At 38.2% G+C, this 19,929-nt stretch overlaps 1 protein-coding gene across 7 annotated transcripts in view; it reads left to right on the top strand.

The window, feature by feature from the left end:
* Positions 1 to 19,929, top strand: part of App (amyloid beta precursor protein) — a 239,467-nt gene that overhangs the window by 39,982 nt on the left and 179,556 nt on the right. For all 7 annotated transcript variants that reach the window (XM_074072862.1, XM_074072863.1, XM_074072864.1 and 4 more), the window contains exon 2: positions 16,710 to 16,877. In XM_074072862.1, the coding sequence (XP_073928963.1) occupies positions 16,710 to 16,877 (168 nt within the window). The remainder of the gene's footprint in view (positions 1 to 16,709; positions 16,878 to 19,929) is intronic.

Genomic DNA, 19,929 nt, shown 5'->3' on the forward strand with positions numbered 1-19,929 from the left:
CCACACCTTTGGCAATAATTACATTCTAGTTATTATTTTTCTTGCCAGGCATTCTTTAATTCTTTCTATAAAAAGAAGTGGGAGTGAGAGAGGCCAGGCAGGCAGCAAAAAAAAGGAAAATCTCTTAGTGATGTAACTTTTACTTGTTTGCAGTTTACAACAACAACGAAGACTTGCTCTGTGCAGGTGAAATGCTTGTATCTTGTAACAGATAAAATGCAGATGCATACTTACAGGCAATACCATCAATTGCACGTTATGGTAACAACAACCCTCTTACCTATACCGTTGTCACCTTCAAATTGCCTTCATGCCCTTTTTTATGTAGGCAAGAAATAGTCTTCACTATGACTTCTCTTTCAGAATTATTTTTTCCTAGTATTGCAGTTTTTGATAGTCTTTGTTCTGAAAGGAATGGCAATTTGAAACTTCTCGTTGTGAGACTAAGTGCTCTAGAAAGGGAAAGCTTCTTTGATAGTGCCTGGGTGTAAGTTATTTAAGAAGGATAATCTACCCTCGTTTATAAAGCAAATAGTCTGAAACTTGAACCATGAGCATTTTGGGGGGGTTCCAACTCTGGAGAAGAAGTAATTCTTGGCTTAAACCAAAAGTTAACAGAATACAGTTTGAACAATGAACAAGAATGCTGTCTGAAGGTTATCAAGAATTTTCACATGAACTTAAAATTCTCTGGATTTCTATTATGTTTGCAAAGCAGTTTGCTCATACACCAGAAGTCCTAGCAATAAAACCACAATAGTATGACAGTTATAAGCAGACAGGAAGGAAGATAAGTAAATATTATGGAACTCTGAAAGGAAGTAAACCAAAGGATAGAATGTAAATATCTGTTCTGCTTATCAGAAATAAAACACCTCATGTTCCCCTCCTGAAATATTTCTGTAAGGGTGCTAAAAATAGAAAGGTAAAGTTCTCAGACCCCGTAAGTTCTTGATGCTTCTCCTTTGAAGATATTTGGCATTTTATGTCACATAATCTACTTATTTTTAATTCCCTTGTTGTAACTGACTACTGGTCTCTTAGCATTTGTACGTAAATGTGCACATGAGCTTCTCTGTGTACAGAATTAATGATAAACATCTGAATTACTTTCTCAGTGAGTTTTCACATGCAGTAAATTCTTTCTTTCTCCTTTCTCACTCCCCTGATCTCTTCTAATCTGACTTGCTTTAAAGACCTTTTAGAAATCTTAGCAAAACTTGATAATTACCATTCTTCCACTTCATGATCTTCCTCATAATTGAAAACAAGGTCTCAATGGTGAGACCTGTTAGTACCATTTTATGAGACCACAAGTTCATGCTAGCACACACAAGTTCCTTAAATTTGGCATCGATGACAGCAGGGTGACTGGCTTGAAAAGTGTTCCATTCTCTCTACTAAGGGGGTTTAACAGGGCTCTGGACTTGCCGTCCCCTTATCCGAGAGCTGCTGTGATAGTTGAGTGCAAAGTGAAGGGCAGTAATGGTAACTTACCTGGAAAATTAATAATTTTTTGTTAGGGTATTCAAACTAATTAGTATATTCCTACCATTTTGGTACTAGAAATTACAATGACATTCAAGGGTGTGGACAGTGTGGTGTGTACTTGTCCAGATATGGCTACTTAGTCCTTCCCTGGAGCTGGCTCTTCGCATTCTAGCCTCCTCCCATTCTAGCCTCCCCCCATTCTAGCCCTGATTGCCTTTCCACCTGTGTGTTGGTTCACAATACTTGAAGCCTGAAGGCTGTTAGAAGTTGTAAAGAAAAACAGGACTGGGAGGAATTTCTGGGTTGACAAAAGATAGAAAAGTAGGCTTCTTTTTTTCTTTGTCCAGTTGTAGCGTCTAAAAAATAGACGTTAAGGCTGGCCATACTGTGCGTGTTCTAATTAAATGATAAACCCGCTGCCTCTTCTGGAAGCTTCTTTTCCATTATTTTCCCACCTGCAGATTTTCAAAGACATGATGCTTTCTTCCCCATTTGATGAGCTCTTGGAGCACTGATTCATCTTGCTCTATAGTACAAATAGGTCAACGTTGCAGTGAGTAAATGGGAAGAAAGAAATAAAGGGGAAAAAATAAAAGCTCAATAACTTTTGAATTTGCTCTTATTTTTACCTTAAGCATATTAGCATAAGACACAAGTTCTAGAAGACTCATTGTAGCGCTTTAAAGTGCTATTGATAAAGTCAAAGACCATTTTAGTGCTGTCATTAGTGATGAATGTGGTATTACATAAAAGACGAGACGCTGTCCTTTTGCCAGGTGACCAGTGAGGTATTATAGATACCATGCCAACATCCCAAATTTTCAGGTACGAGGAATGACTGTAGGAATAATCTGAACTGTTTAGCTTGTAAATTATGTGAAGATGGTCTACAACAAGACAATAGGTAAATTGTGTCCAAAGCTCATAAGTATTTCACATACGCGGTTAAGTCCCTGACATAAAGTCCAGTGATAATGAAGCTGTAACTTGGGGATTTTTTTGGAGCTAACACTGCTGCATCCTGAAATCAGGCATAATCTCAGTACGATTATCAGTCAGTCGGTCGGCTTGACCAGCACTCTTTATGTGTCACTCCACCCTTTTCTCTGCACACAGGCTGCCTACCTCCCAGCAGGCCCAGACCAGAGCTGGTGTGTACACTAGTTATGTACATGGGTTTCAATACAGTGATGGTAGTGAAGTGAAATTGGCACTCCCTTGCTGGGAGCAGTGTAATTAAACAGGATTTTATATTCACACAGGAACAAGATTTTTATATTCACGTGTAAAATGTGAGCAGAAACAGTCTATTTTGTAATGTTTGTAATTTTCCACCTGAAATATTTTCTTTTAAAAGGATATATATCGAGTGAAACAAAATACATAGAATTTAGAAACTTGCAAATTTAAACAAATCAGTTATCATCTGCAGAGGTCTAAAAGAAGACAAGAAAAAGACCATGAAATCAGTCAAATCTAAAGATTGCAACAATTGATTTACATCTCCCTAAAGGTGCATGTGTTTGGAGCACATGCCCTTATTCAGGTTTTTCATTTCCAGATCTAGGAGTGAGTACCAAGATAGTACATTTCCTGTCCTAACTGATCCTACCTACATTGTGTAACACATTAAGTATCAAAGATTTGTGACATTTCTGGTTATAAATGTGCAGTCTATGCAAACTGAAGCAATTGAAATTCTCACTTCTGGCTCAAGTCTGTAATCCTAGCTACTTGGGAGGCAGAAATCAAGGGGATAGAGTTTTAAGGTCAGGTCAGACACAAAAAGTTCATGAGACCCCATCTCAACCAATAGCTGGGTGTGGTGTATGTTCCCAGTTACGCAGGAAGCACAAGTAGGAAGATGGAAGTCCAGGCCTACCAAGGCATAAAGCAAAACCCTATCTCAAAAATAACCAGCACGTGCACACAAAGGCTGGCAGAGTGGCTTAAGTGCTACAGCGCCTACCTAGCAAGCACGACTCCCTGAGTTCAACCCCTGGTACCACAGACCCAAAAAAAGAAATTCCATTTTTCCAAGAGATTATAAAAAACATTCCAAGAGAGGTAGGTATGCAGTAAGATTAATGAAGGAAAAATGGGTGGTTTGTTGTCATGAATATTATTGTTGTGTTGTATATTTTTAGTTTATTTCTGGCATGTTTGGCACAGTGCCATCCAACAGAAATGTTATGCAATCCATTTGCATAATTTAAAAGTTTCTAGTAACTACATTTCAAAAAGGTAACTGGGATTAATTTTAGTAATATATTTTATTTAACCCAATTATTATTTTACCATGTAACTTACATAAAGTTGCTAATGAGATCTTTTTATATTATAGTTTCATAGTAAGTGCTTGAAATCAGTGTGTATTTTACATTTAAATAATACACTTCCATTGGGACACTAAATTTTCATCAGAAACATTTGTTTTTTAGGTTTATAAAATTTAGTTAAAAGATAGAGGCACCTATCCAAATTTTAAACATACTTTTAAAAGTTTTCAAGTTTAAATTTACATTTATTATAGTGAAATGAAAGGAAAAAGCAGTTCCTGGGTCTTTGTTTTGTTTGTACAGGGGTTTGAACTCAGGATCTTATGGCTGCTAGGCAGGCGCTCCACCTTTAGAGCCACACCTCCAGTCCTTTTGCTTTAGGTTACTTTTCAGATCGGATCCAGCCGTTTTGCCCTGACCAGCAGGCATGAGGCATTGGGCCTCTCCCCCCACCCCCCCAACACACCCATATTTTTAGACAATATTTTTTGTCTTTGTGAGCAATGGAAGAGAGCAAAGGTGCTTATTGGGTGGAGGGTGGTGAGGCCCACAGATGAATAGAAGAAAAGAGAGCAGAAAAGCAAATCTGTAGGTAAGCTCATCTACTGAATGAGTACCAGCTGCTTCTTCTTTTTTTTTTTTAACCAAAAATTAACGCTGTAAGGTGCCAGTGGTCGTGGTTAATAGTTAAGGGCACACTGACTTTAGGTCACAAGTCCAGCACTTTACAAGCACTGTGGGGCAGAAATCCTGGTTCCTAAGGGTTCACCGGTGCCCAGCAGTGAGGGTTCCACGCTAATTTTATATGAGCACAAGGTTCCGCTGTGACCCAACTCAGTCTCCTCTGAGACATGGATGGATGTTCTCCCTCAGCTTCAGTGGCTCATCCCCTGATCCTTCTCAACCAAAACTCTTTATACATGTCTGTGTAGGAGCTCCCTTCAGATACTCACTCTTCTGCCCGCGTTTCTTCAGATGAGCTAGTCCTATTTTCTTTCTCTCCAAGGTCACTGAGTTAGTCAGGTTTTCATCACTGTGACAAAATAACCTGAGAGAATGCACTTTAAAAAGAAGGAAAAGGTTTATTTTGCTTTAAAGTTTCAGAGGTTTCAGTCCATGGTCATTTTGCCCTGTTGCTTTGGGCCTGTGGTGACACAGTACATCAAGGACTTATTTAAAACAGGATATTATGTTCTATTTTTTTTAATACTTAAAATGAATTTGAGAAAGTTTTTGCCTTCTCAAATAATGCCGATCTTGGGTTCTATCATTTAGGATCTTAGCTGTTCCAATCAAACAAATGCCTGTGTTAGTTTCTCTTGCCACAATAATGCTGTAAGGTCACAACCCATGCCCAGTTTTAGTGCCTTAAAACAGTAATTATTTGTCCATAAATCTGAGAGTCCATGACCTTGGCCAGATTTGATGGAAAACAGTAAGCTTCAGAAATTGAGTCTTGTATCTAAATATTTCCTGTATATAAAACACTGAAGAGTAATTACTTTTGTTTTTCCTGTGTTGTTTCATGAACTGAATGCTAATCTGTCCTTGCTGCCAGAACTGGTAGAATTCATATTGGCAAGTTGTCCGTGTGTTACTGTGAAGTGTCTTTACAGTGAATACCATCCAAATGAGTATCTCTGAGGATCCATTTGTTAGCAATATGGACTTAAGTACAGTAACTCTACAGTGAGGTTTTAGCACAGCACCTGCATTTGAAGTTTACAGGTAGCAATACAGAAGGTTCTTGCACAATTACACCTAATGTAGGGATGTGCCCACTTTTGAAAAATTAGAAAATATAGACTGAGATAAGACTTGATGAACATGAATTGACAGAATATTAAAGCTCGTGAGTCTTTAGTTTGCAGGTTCAATTGACAGCATTTGATTTAAGGAAATAACTAAAAGTGGAGAAAGTTACATGTTTGTATTTTAAAGGCTTTGTCTTAAAGAGGAAACTACGAAATAGTTCCAGATGTTAATCTCCAGCGATTTAAATTTTAAAAATGCAGCTTAACATTTAAACTGTGGATATGCTTCTCCTTTTATTTGTTCTAAAATACAATTTTTTAGAAGGCTAGTCACACAGACTTGCAGAAAAAGTATTGCTGTGGGGGGAAGTTGTTTGAAAAATAATAATCAAGATTAAAAAATAAAAATGCCTAAGAAACTAGGATCACAAATGCTAGCTCGCTTATTATGAAAAAAGTAAGAGTGACCTTTGAAGTCACAGCATTGGTTAGACTGCTAGGCAGATTTTGAGTTTTTCTGATTATCTCAGTAGATGTGGAAGTTACTTATCTCAGCTCTTCTGAGAGTCAAATGAGATAACGAGGAAAGGCCTAAGAAGACGCTTTGATTTTTTGGCCTCAATCCTTCTCCTATCACAAGGTTGAGGCTGATGAGAGATCATAGTAGTGAGAGAATCAAGCAATATAAAGGTCTCAATACCGTATATTTTTGTTTGGTAACTCTAGGAAATAGGCTAGTAAAATCTTAAAAGAGAAGATGTTTTTATATCAAAAGAACCTTGAAAGGAATTTAACTCTGGAACGGAAGAGTACAATATTCGACAGAATTATATGAAGGATGATGTGCTAAATAGGTTTGTGTAGGAACATGCAGTTAAAATATAGACTTTTTACTTCTTAGGACTAAGTAGGCATTAGTTGGATTACAAAATGTTTTGAACCTAATGGTTTGGTTGCCGTGAGGAAGTCTCTATTTTTAAAAAAATTCCACTTTTTTATCCATTTATGAGTTTCAACAGTGCTCACCAGTCTCTTTTGGGCCTTCCTCCAATGCAGCCTTTAAATGTTGGTTATTAATTTTGTGGGTGTTTAATAACAGACATTTCTATTGATAAGACTCTTGATTTCCTACTGGGCACCAGTAGTAAGTATGCTTTCAACTTGAGAACACCTAGCCCTTGAGCACAAAGGAAAGCTTGGTATCCTAGAGGCTGTGATCAAGGAGCATCAGGAAGCAATAACTTGTAGTTCGAAGCCATGTCAACAGGGCTCCTCGAAAGAATGTCAAGTTTCCAGGAGTGAAAAATACATAGATTAGTTCTCTGAAAGGAATTTTTTTTTCTCTTTTCACTCACTTTTGTGACAAATCATTTTTAGGTTGAAGCTCAAGCTCTGAAATAATTATGCAGCTGGTTTTGGTGTGAATAGATGTGGTGACTCTCTTCGTGGGTAAATTGAAACCCTGGACCAATTCAGCAATCACATTTCATTCCCCTGTATGCTTTAACTAGCTTCTCTTTTCTTTCACACTGCACATACATACATGCACACACAAGGGTAAAGCCTTGGAAAATTGCAATTTTCCATTTTAATTTGAGTTACCCTGGTCATGTCAACAGAGTCTCTGACCTAGTAGTCCAGCCCCCTTCTCTGCCTCTGAAACTCTAGCCTCAGACAAATAAATCTTTTGCCAAGTCTTTTCCTCCTTTGAGTTGGCATGAATGATTTTTTACAGATTCTTCAGTCTGTGATTCTAATTTTCATTTCAGTTCTGTTGTGATAAAATGAGCAATTGCAGATGTGCTCCATTGAAGATAGATTTTTTTTTTTGAATTGAAAGGAAATTCTTGCATGTAGTTTTGTGCTTTGAACAATGAAAATTAGCTTAGGATATTTTACTTCTTGAAAGGAATTCACTCTCAAATTTTCTGGATTGTGACTATAGAGAGCAGTTCTTTACAGTTGAAAATGGAAAATTTCAATGTTTTTCGCATGGAATTTAAAAGCTATGTGGAGTGTGCATTTTTATCGGGAACAGTTGAACTATGCTCAGGTTATGGGAAAACCTTATTTACATGAGAAAAGCACAGGTGGGATAGAAATAGAATTACCATATACTGTATTGAAAAAAAAAAAGATTATACAAGAATCCCACCCAAAGGAAAAAAGGTACAAAATACTTCACCGTATGAAGCCAGCTATTCAGACCAGTGAGAGGTCTGTTCGGATGCAGAAACCAGATGGTTTTCATTAGCCAGAAACCTCAAAATTGCATAAATCCACAGATGCAGCTTCACTATGGATCTGTGTCCCCTCCTTGCCAAGCAGGACTTTTCATCCAGGGAAACAGAGAGCTCCTTGTTCCCTTCTTCCTTGTAGTTGTGACTGTGGGGAAGAATGCTGGCCAAGCCTGCTCTATAAGGAATTTTGATCTTCTTGATGATAATAAAGAGAGAAGCTTTTTGGAGAAAAGGAATACCCTGGTTGAAAGGCAGCTGGAGAACTAGTTCAAGAAGCTGGCTTTGCATTTAATTATAAATTGTGGCAGTTGTCCTTGTAAATTTCCAAGTTCATGTCTGCAGAATGATCTAGATTATATTTATTTTAACATTTATTTTAACTTGCCCATTTAAGGCTAATTTCTAGCTCAATTGCTTTGAAAGGTCCATTTCACTTCAGTACTCTATATTGTGACTTGAAAATATTTTTTTTTCTGGTAACAAAGGATTGTTTCAAAAATTTTGCAGCATTTTAAGGTGTAATGTTTGCCTCTCTGAAGTACAGAACATTCTATAAGCAGCCTCTTGCTTTTGGACCGTGAATGAACACTCCATTGTTGGAGTAACAGCCAGTTATTTTGTTCATTGTCACTGAACACAGTTTTCCCATGGGAAAGTATGGCCAGTTTATGATGTCACTGGAAAGTCATACAAGTTACAAGGATTATTTTCATATTCAGTCTCCCAGAAATGTTTTGACCAGGAATGGCCATTTACATATCAGGGTCTTATTGCTGAGGTGTTGTCTTAGATTTCTGAATAGTAACCTTAAGTTACCTCAGATGGTTTAAAATGTAGTGGTTATTTAAGTGATTGTATTTTCCATCTACTGAGGTATTTATATTTCTTTTCTATTCAGAGAAAATTTTTTTAAGTTAGGAGTAAATATCTGTAGAATGGCTTTGAGAGCATACATTTTTACTGACAGCAAATGTTCTAGGACCCAAAGATGTCAATTTTATGAAAGTCCATATTAATGGGTCTTAAATAGGACCTTGCAAATGATTTGCTAACCTATTTTTTTAAGGTTTCCTTTCAGGAAAAGGAATTTGAGTAAACCTGTTAGGTCCCCAAAGGGACAGCAAAGTATCATCTCCTGTGTGGCCACAGTGTGGTGCTTTGCTTTTGTCTGAATGCTTGGGCGTGTCATGCTTTTAGCAATTAAGCTTTGTTTCCTAAGTGGGTCATTTGGTGCAGGATGCTGTGAGTCCTTCATCTTGGGTTAATTAACTGAGCCAGGGATATGTTATTTCAAACAAGGGATTCTTTGCAGGTGGGCTTCAGTAAGACTGAATTGTACCTCCACACTAATTGCTTCAGTCTTCAGGTAAACAACTGATGTGGTTGTTTAGAAAAGAATTTTGACAGAGAAACATGGTTTTGTGATTTAAGTATTTATCTGTGAAGGGTCTTTTGTAATGTCAAGAGTAATAAGATGTCTATGTACAACCAATTTTATAATTTCTAGTTCAATAATTTGCTGGAATTTTTGAGGAATCAGTTTAAACTATTAAACTGTCTCCAGCTTTTGGAAATAAAGCATGTTAATTATCATGTTTATCTATACTCTTATTCTTAAAATTTGTATTAAGTCTGATCTGGTGGAAAACCTGAAAGGAGCTGAAGCATCTATTTTCTAGTCTATACTAACATTGTTAAAATTAAGAAATCACTAGATAATTACAGCAACATAATCAATTTATTTGAAGAAATGTGAAGAAAATGGCAACCATTTATTTAGTAGCTAGCATATACACATATCCTATCAGATGGCATTAAAAATAAAGTCAAGAAGAGGAAAGGATGACAACATGAAGAATGGAAGACATAAAAGTAAGTTAGGAAATCAAAGTAAAGAAAAGTGAAGCAGAATTGATAGGTTTTGTTTGATAGGTTCAAGTAGAGTATGCCACTTGTCCATTTTGCCAAGGGCTTTCCTGATTTTAGCACCAAAAATCTCTTCTGCTAACAGCACTTCTGTCCTGAACAAGCTGGAGTGCTTCATCATCTCATTGTCTGGGCAAGGACTTTGCCTCATTTACTGCTTTGCCCCCAAAACTACATCATTGCCTAGTGTCCTCATGTAATAGGTGCTTAAAAGCTGCTTTTGCTGAAAAGCAGTGACTCCTTATTTGGGCTCACAAATAAACTAGAAGCAGGAGACAAGTTTGGTATTCCTGCCTCCATTTTGTATTTGTGTTTAAGCCATTTTCTGTACAGTCACTTTGTCACCTTGGGTTCTGGGAAGGACAGGATGGATGGATAACATCTTTATGACAAGGGACTGAAAGTATCCCTATTCCTAAGGAGAAGCAGAGACTTACAGGAAAGACCACCCCCCCCCAAAAAAAAAGGAGGACAATTACCTATAATGATGAGGCTGCTTCCTGGAGCAGTAGTAATTATCTCATGGGAACCAGATTGTTCCCCTCAAGTGATGACAGCGATGACTTCTCTGGAACCCTCAGAGAACCAGAACTGGGATACTAATCAGGCCAGGACTGAACCCTTTGAGGAGGACTGTTTAATTGTACATACTTTTCTCCCCCTGCCCCAGTTTTTCTTCTGTATAAACCTAAAGCTTATGTCTGTACCTCAAAGATGGCTGAAGATGGGCAGAAATGCTTATGTGGCCTCTTCCCATGGTATTTCCTGGGAAGAAATAATGAGACCCCAGTTATGGTCTCATTATTTGGTGAATAGGGGTGAGTGGCCCGACCTGATGTGTGGAATGCCAGGAGTTTGGGCCTAGGATCTAAAACTCTGGTTTCAGCTTTATTGTCATTGTGTTTGTGCAGTGAGAAAATGAAAGAGTAAGACCAACAAGACTTTTCAGTAGGTAAAAGAGAAGCAACTGCCCCGTCTTTAGGATTGTCTAGTGTTGTGGAAATGGAGAAGGATAGTAAATCAGTAAAGGGATAATCAGAGAAGTAAGAGCCAGGGTAATTCATTGTAACAGAAGCCAAAGGAAGATACTTACAAAGAGGAATTCATGTGTGGCAAAGAAGGTGAAAGGTGACAGGTACTACCAAAAAGCCCAGCGGTTTCTCAGATAGGAGTCATGTAACTTGAGAAGTGAGGTCAGTGATGGGAGTGTAAAGTAGACTGCAGGGGTTTCAAGCAAGTGGGAAAATGTAGAGAATGAGTGTTTAAATCACAAGATGACTGAAAATTTGTGATCAGTGAAAGAAATGGAGGTGGTTTCTTTAAAGCGGGGGTCTACAGACTATGGCTAGATTTAGCCTACTGCTTCTTTTGTAAATAAAGTATTATTGGAAAAAAAGCCTCATCTGTTTGTGTGCATATTTGTCTAAGGCTGTTTTTGTGCCATACAACAATACAGTTGTATAGTCACAAAAGAGACTATGGCACACAAAACCTGAAATACAAATAGATCCTTTACAGAAAACATTTGACCCCCTGCTTTATAGGGTAATGGAGTGGAGGGAAGTGGTTTTTGTTGTTGTTGTTTTGTTTTTGTTGTTGTTGTTTATTTGCTGTTTTCAATAGAGAAACTCAAAGGCTGTGTGTGTGGATGTAATGAGGAGCTGAGAAAAGGGGGTGTTAGGTGTGTGACACTTCATCCCAAACTTAATAGTTTAAAACAACGAACAGTTATTGTCTCAGTTTCTGTGGTAAAGAATTTGGAAGAGTCTTCTAGGTGATTCTGACTCTGGGTCTGTCTTGAAATTGTAGTTAAGTTTTCAGGCAGGATCAAAGTAATATAAAGGCACAAATGAAACTGTTGGCTGTTTCCAGGCTCACTCACGTGGCTCGTGACAGGAGAGCTGAGTTCCTTACCACCTGGGCCTTTGCACAAGGCTACCGAGTGTCTTTGTAATGTGGCACCTGACCTTCACAGTGAGTGATCCCAGAGAGCAATAAAGAACTGTGTTGCCCATCATGACCTTGCTTTGGAAGTCACACAGCACCACTTCTGCCATACTGTATTTGTTGCACAGACAAAGCCCAGTGCATTATGGGAGGAGACTGCCCAAGGTCCTGATTATCGGGGGAGGAGGATCTTGGGAGACCTTCTTGGGGGGATCTGGCTACCACAGGAGAGAAATTTTCAATTAAATGTTCCATGAAGGGAAGAAATAGATTCAAGTGCATTTGTACTAACCAGGAATAGAACAGATTCCTTAGACTTGATAGTGAATGGACTGTAGAGAAATTAAGGGAAAATTTGAGGTTGAGAGGACAGAATTCGTTCACAAAATATTTACCAACTGTGACAAAGGCTTTAGTTAGGAATAATGTACCAAGATGCTGCTAAGACTGAAAATGTTCTGGACAGGAATGTGTTTAAAAATTAAGCAGAATAAAATGCTGCAGGAATACCATCGGTCTTACATTTCTGCATTATGAATTATTTCAGGGTAGTGCCTTCCTTGTCACCTACAGAGCCTCATCCATAGATATTGATCACTATTGACTTTCTTAAATGTTATTACCTGTACTACTTATTTTACTAAAATTGGCAAAATCTGTGTTCTGATCTTTCAGATCAGGCATTGAATTTCCTTTCAATCCATCAGGAGAGCCACGAAGCCTAACTTCATAGAGTGTTCTGCCTCAGCTATGCTTTGCCCCTGGTAGAGATTGGGTTCATTTTCATGGAAGTTGTAGGAGGTGGCAGGACATTTGGTGGAGGGGCTGAGGAATCCCAGCTATTGTGCAGATGATCTGACCTTGTGGATTCAGCCGCTGTTTGAAATGAATGGCCTAAACATCTAGCACTGTAGGACATAAATTTATTAAATATAGAAAATTCCCCTGGAAACGTGGTTTTAGGAATTCTGCCAGCAGCTCTTGCACCCATGGCTAGTTCAGTGTAAGGTTCAGTTTGTTTTGATTTTAAAAAGTCCTAAGTCCTCTGCTGTGGTTGGACAAGATACTTGTGCAGATGACTTGAATAGACAGATGTTTGATGTATTTTACATTTCTGTGGGAAGAAATGTCAGGAAGCTTCATTTCTTTTTTTTTTAACTCGTTTATTCATATGTGCATACATTGTTTGGATCATTTCTCCCCTTTACCCCCACCCCCCACTGCCCCCCAACTCCCCTCGCTTCTGGGCAGAATCTGTTCTGCCCTTTTCTCCAGATTTGTTAAAGAGAAGACATAAGCATTAATAAGAAAGACAAAGTGTTTTTGCTAGTTGAGATAAGACAGCTGTACAGAGAGATTCCTAGCATTGCTTCCATTTACTAATGTGTTACATCCCAAGTTCATTCATCTCTAACTGACCTTTTCACTAGTTCCTGATCCCTTTCTCATATTGACATCTGTTGCTTTAAGGTTTCTGTATTAATTCCTCTGCAGTGAGGACCTCAAATACTATCATGTTTTTTGGGTCTCCTACCTATCCCCTTACCTCCCGTATGTGTTCTCCCCTTATCATGCGACCCAAGTCCAACCACATTCTGTAGTTGTCCTAGATCTAATGTCCGAATGTGAGGGAGAACATACGATTTTTGGTCTTCTGAGCCTGGCTAACTTCGCTCAGAATGATGTTCTCCAGTTCCGTCCATTTACTTGAGAATGATAAGATTTCATTCTTCGTGCTGAGTAAAATTCCATTGTGTATAAATACCACATTTTTTTTCTTTTATTATTCATATGTGCATACAAGGCTTGGGTCATTTCTCCCCCCTGCCCCCACCCCCTCCCTTACCACCCACACCGCCCCCTTCCCTCTCCCCTCCACCCCCTCAATACCCAGCAGAAACTATTTTGCCCTTATTTCTAATTTTGTTGTAGAGAGAGTATAAGCCATAATAGGAAGGAACAAGGGTTTTTGCTGGTTGAGATAAGGATAGCTATACAGGGCATTGACTCACATTGATTTCCTGTGCGTGGGTGTTACCTTCTAGGTTAATTCTTTTTGATCTCACCTTTTCTCTAGTACCTGTTCCCCTTTTCCTATTGGCCTCAGTTGCTTTAAGGTATCTGCTTTAGTTTCTCTGCGTTAAGGGCAACAAATGCTAGCTAGTTTTTTAGGTGTCTTACCTATCCTCACCCCTCCCTTGTGTGCTCTCACTTTTATCATGTGCTCAAAGTCCAATCCCCTTGTTGTGTTTGCCCTTGATCTAATGTCCACATATGAGGGAGAACATACGATTTTTGGTCTTTTGGGCCAGGCTAACCTCACTCAGGATGATGTTCTCCAATTCCATCCATTTACCAGCGAATGATAACATTTCGTTCTTCTTCATGGCTGCATAAAATTCCATTGTGTATAGATACCACATTTTCTTAATCCATTCGTCAGTGGTGGGGCATCTTGGCTGTTTCCATGACTTGGCTATTGTGAATAGTGCCACAATAAACATGGGTGTGCAGGTGCCTCTGGAGTAACCTGTGTCACAGTCTTTTGGGTATATCCCCAAGAGTGGTATTGCTGGATCAAATGGTAGATCGATATCCAGCTTTTTAAGTAGCCTCCAAATTTTTTTCCAGAGTGGTTGTACTAGTCTACATTCCCACCAACAGTGTAAGAGGGTTCCTCTTTCCCCTGCATCCTCGCCAACACCTGTTGTTGTTGGTGCTGCTGCTGATGGCTATTCTAACAGGGGTGAGGTGGAATCTTAGCGTGGTTTTAATTTGCATTTCCTTTATTGCTAGAGATGGTGAGCATTTTTTCATGTGTTTTCTGGCCATTTGAATTTCTTCTTTTGAGAAAGTTCTGTTTAGTTCACCTGCCCATTTCTTTATTGGTTCATTAGTTTTGGGAGAATTTAGTTTTTTAAGTTCCCTGTATATTCTGGTTATCAGTCCTTTGTCTGATGTATAGTTGGCAAATATTTTCTCCCACTCTGTGGGTGTTCTCTTCAGTTTAGAGACCATTTCTTTTGTTGTGCAGAAGCTTTTTAATTTTATGAGGTCCCATTTATCTATGCTATCTCTTAGTTGCTGAGCTGCTGGGGTTTCGTTGAGAAAGTTCTTACCTATACCTACTAACTCCAGAGTATTTCCTACTCTTTCTTGTATCAACTTAAGAGTTTGGGGTCTGATATTAAGATCCTTGATCCATTTTGAGTTAATCTTGGTATAGGGTGATATACATGGATCTAGTTTCAGTTTTTTGCAGACTGCTAACCAGTTTTCCCAGCAGTTTTTGTTGAAGAGGCTGCTTTTTCTCCATCATATATTTTTAGCACCTTTGTCAAAGACAAGTTGGTTATAGTTGTGTGGCTTCATATCTGGGTCCTCTATTCTGTTCCACTGGTCTTCATGTCTGTGTTTGTGCCAGTACCATGCTGTTTTTATTGTTATTGCTTTGTAATATAGTTTGAAGTCGGGTATCGTGATACCTCCAGCATTGTTCTTTTGACTGAGTATTGCTTTGGCTATTCGTGGCCTCTTGTGTTTCCATATAAATTTAACGGTAGATTTTTCAATCTCTAATGAATGTCATTGGAATTTTGATGGGAATTGCATTAAACATGTAGATTACTTTTGGGAGTATAGACATTTTTACTGTGTTGATTCTACCAATCCATGAGCATGGGAGATCTCTCCACTTTCTATAGTCTTTCTCAGTCTCTTCAGAAGTTTATAGTTTTCGTTGTAGAGGTCATTCACATCCTTTGTTAGGTTTACATCTAGGTTAAATACCACATTTTCTTAATCCTTTCGTCAGTAGTGGGGCATCTTGGCTGTTTCCATAACTTGGCTATTGTGAATAGGGCTGCAATGAACATGGGTGTGCAGGTGCCTCTGGAATAACCTGTGTCACATTCCTTTGGGTATATCCCCAAGAGTGGTATTGCTGGATCATATGGCAGATCTATGTTTAGATTTTTAAGAAGCCTCCAAATTTTTTTTCCAGAGTGGTTGCACTAAGGAAACTTCGATTCTTAAGCTGAAATCTCCCCATGCAATTTTGTGGGGTTTTTCCCTTTTTTCTCCTGGGTACTATTTTTGGGACTGATTCAAGGTATTATGGAATCACCAGGATGTGACTGCATGAATGGCTGCTGTTGGAAGTTAATTCTTCCTGGCATGGATGGCTCAGATTTCCTCAGCAGTGGGATTTAACAAGGGAGGAGTTACACCTAATGTGTCTTTTGATTCCTTGGTTCAAGTAACTCTTTCACTCCTGTGGATTTATTTCTTATTTCTTGCAGAACCTAATTGAGTGAGGTAGGAAAGATATTGCAGAAGTTCCATTTTCCCTTTGAAAAATATTTATGTGAAGGTAATAATACCTGTGCACCGAAGGGACTGAACATACGGAAGGAACCCTTTTCAGAGTCATTTTTGTGAATCGGTATATTGCCTGCAATGGTCATAGCTAAGACTGGTTTCATACTTAACTGCTCTGCTGAACTCTGAATAAGAGGTTGTGACTGATCAGAGAATGTTCTGGGGGAAAGCAGGTGGAGTGGCCAACACACTGAGTTGCATTTTCAGTGGTCGATTCTACAGCAAATTCTTAGGGAGTCACTTGCTAACTAAGGAGGCACACTAATAATGACTTGCTGTCAGTGCTGACAGTTGGCCTATGTGACACTGTCAGGCAGAGACTGGCATCATACTTTGTGTGTCACCTGGTGGTTATTATAAAAATGTGGTTTCCTCCATAGTGATTATATTTATTTTAGAAAACCATCTTACTTTATTGTCAGAACCTTTCAACAGGTACTGCAAAATCTTCTACGGGAAAATGTATAAATTCCTTTCAGCATTAATTTCTCCCTCTATTTCAGTATAAAAGAAAGCACTGTATATAGGTGATTGGAAATGCCTATCACGCATGTAATACTTAACCCATAGCAGTGCTGAAGGCAGGGATAATGCGTAGTTGAGGATTAGCAGGAACAGAACTTTCTGATATCGTTGCTGGTTCCCCATTCCTCTTTCAGTGGAATCTAACTAACCGAAGCTTAATTTTTTAGGTACCTACTGATGGCAATGCTGGCCTGCTGGCAGAACCCCAGATCGCCATGTTCTGTGGCAAATTGAACATGCACATGAATGTACAGAATGGGAAGTGGGAGTCAGATCCATCGGGAACTAAAACCTGCATTGGTACCAAGGAGGGCATCCTGCAGTACTGCCAAGAAGTAAGTCCTGTCTCATTGGTTGCCGTGGTTCATGGTAGATCATGTACATTCATTTGTTTTTTAATTAACTTCGTAGATTTTATCTCCTACAATAAAAATCTTGATTCCTAATGATTTGCCATACCATAAATATGTATATTTGCTTTACCCTACAATTTACATGACTCTTTTTCTAAAATGATGATGTCATATTATGACCATCAATAAACTGAGTAAAGATTAAGGTATTTTAGCAATTCCTTTATTAAGGTATTTTAGCAATTCCTTTATCTTTAGAATGTATCCTGCTTTTGTTTGTCCAGTTAAGGTATTTTGGTTAAAAGTGCTGGAATTTTTTCTGCTAACAAATCAATATTATTTTAGTTCATTTCTGTTGGTATTCAATTTTAGTTTTTCCCTCTCATTAATTTTACTTTTTGAAATTGTAAAAATTGTTTAAACTGCTTTAACTCTATAAAAATTATACTCAAATCTCACTTTCACCCACCCATCCTTTTCATTATTTCTGATTTATCTTCCTCACAAAAGGACATACAGGTTAGGCTTCCCTTATCTAACATGTTTGGGATCAAAGGTGTTTTGAATTTTACATGGTTTTCAACATTTCGAAAATTCATAGTGAGTTGTCTTGGAGGTAGAACTCAAGTTTAAACATGAGCCTCATTTATGTTTCTCTACACCTTATGCACATAGCCTGAAGCTGCTTTTACGCAGTTATTTTAGTGTTCCTGGTGACCTGTCATGTGAGGTGAGGTGTGGAATTTCCACTTGTGGCAGGCATCATGTTAATTCTCACAAAATTTCAGATTTTTGGAGCATTTCAAATTTCAGATTTTTGCAATAGAGATGCTCAACCTGTTTTCTTTTTCTTTCTTTATTTTGTGCAATAAAAGTTCTTATAACAAAACAAATGTATCATACTTGAATTCACTCCTTGAATTAACAAAAGATAGCATACAATAAACACTTGCTTTTACTTTTTTACTTTATATCTTAGAAATGACACTCATCTAGTTCGTAGAGCTCTTCCTTCTTTAGGTAATTCTTCCAAGTTTCTTTGCACTTATTATACAAAGTGCTCCTTCCTTATTAATTCCATTGAAATTAACTGGAGTCCCAGGCATTTTCTGCTACACTTTCTGACAATTACCTATTCTAGGACATGTGGCTGTTTGTATTTTAAGACCATTTAAAGGAATTAATCTTATGACTGTTGACAAAGCAAAACTCTTTATGCTCTGTAAATAACAGATAACCTAGTAACTTTTTCTTTCTTGTACCCCTTTGAAATTCTCCTTGAGCCTATTTGGATCTGAAATATTTAACCAACATTGTCATTTAAATATTTTTATTTTAGCTACAAATATTAAAACTTTTAGGAAGATATTTGTTTTATTGGTAGTACTCTGTATAAGGACCGTCTTTAATTATTAACTTGTGTTTTAAGAAGCAAAATAGCACTTTATGTAACAGGTAATTTTTGTCTTGAAGGAGTAGGAATCATGGTGTGAAAACATAATTCTTCATATTTATATATATTTTTAAAAATCTGCTTGCCTGAGCTGAGTGGGCTGGAGGATAGCTCAGAAGTAGAGTGCTTGCCTGTCATGTTCAAAGCCCTGGATTTGATCACTAGTGCTTTAAGAAACCTGCCCGCTTATGTATGAAGTACTGATTACTCATAAATTTGTTCTGACACTCATGACATTTGTGAAGCATGCATCTTAGAAATAATACTCACATTTTGTTGAAGAGTTCCTCTAGTACAATATCATAGGTAATTTGTGAATTTGGTAAATTGGAACTCTATTGTATGCTTATGTTTTTGGTGCTGTCTCACTTTTGTGAATATGCATACAGATTCTGCAGTCTGAGTGTCAAATATCTTCTGTTACACTTTTAATTGACATGTGATATAGGGCATATGGTGTGACATTTCAGTGCACATGTACCATGTGTAAGGATTAGACCAGAGTAATTGGTCTGTCACTTAAAATATTTATCATTTCTTTGTTTTGGGAACATTCAAAATCCTCTCATTTGAAATATTCAAATGATTGTTACCTACCATTTACACCACTGTGCTATAGAATGTTAGTAGTTATTTCTCCCATCTAGCTACACCATAGTACCTTTTTTTTTTTGCAGTACTGGGGTTTGAACTCAGGGCCTACACCTTGAGCAATTCCACCAGCCCTTTTTTTGTGATGGGTTTTTTGAGATAGAGTCTCGAGAACTATTTGCCTGAGCTGACTTAGAACCTTGATCCTCCTGACCTCTGCCTCCTGAGTAGCTAGGATTATGGGCTTGAGCCATCAGTATAGGCTACCACTGTCCTTTAACCATCCCCCATCCCCAGCTCCTCCCAATCGTTCCCAAATGCTGATAACCACTGTTGAAGTAGAACTTTTGAAGAGACTGGGGTTCAAATTTAGTTAATGATGTTGACCGTGTCATTCTTTTTTGGTGAGTGGCTATCTTCCTATTTTTTTAAGTTTTAGCAAGAATTTCTTTTAGTGTAACAGGATGAAGTTGGACATAGTGGTGGAAGGGGGGAGAAACATTTCCTGCCCCTCAGGAAGGAAATAGAAGAGTAGAGACTCCTTGAATGGCTGTTTTGACATGTTTGTATCATAGCTTATAGTTGGGTTTCTGTGTCTTTAACTTCAGTTACAAACAAGCAGATGTTCTTTAACAATTGTATGTTGAACCTCCAAAAATTACTCTTGTTGACCCTGAAAACACCCCTAATTTCTTGTTTCACTTAGAGAGCCTGCTAACGTCTGAGTAGCTTCACTTCTCTTTTAGTGTGTGGTTTGTGCAGGGCTAAACCACAGAGTGGTTCTTCCCAATCCCAGACTTTGCCAGATTTTTGGCAGCAGTGTGGGAGTGGAGGGGAAAGAGAAAGCCCCTGGGTTTTCTCCTTCCTCTTGCTGTCCTAGTTTTACCCACATGTCTCTGCTCACCACCCATAGTGCACTGGACAAGTAAGAAAGGCCCAAAACATTAGGCCTTTTGAGCCATTCTCATGAATTTGATCTTTATTCTGTAG

Source organism: Castor canadensis, chromosome 5 (genome assembly GCF_047511655.1).
Source record: "Castor canadensis chromosome 5, mCasCan1.hap1v2, whole genome shotgun sequence".
Lineage (NCBI taxonomy): Eukaryota > Metazoa > Chordata > Mammalia > Rodentia > Castoridae > Castor > Castor canadensis.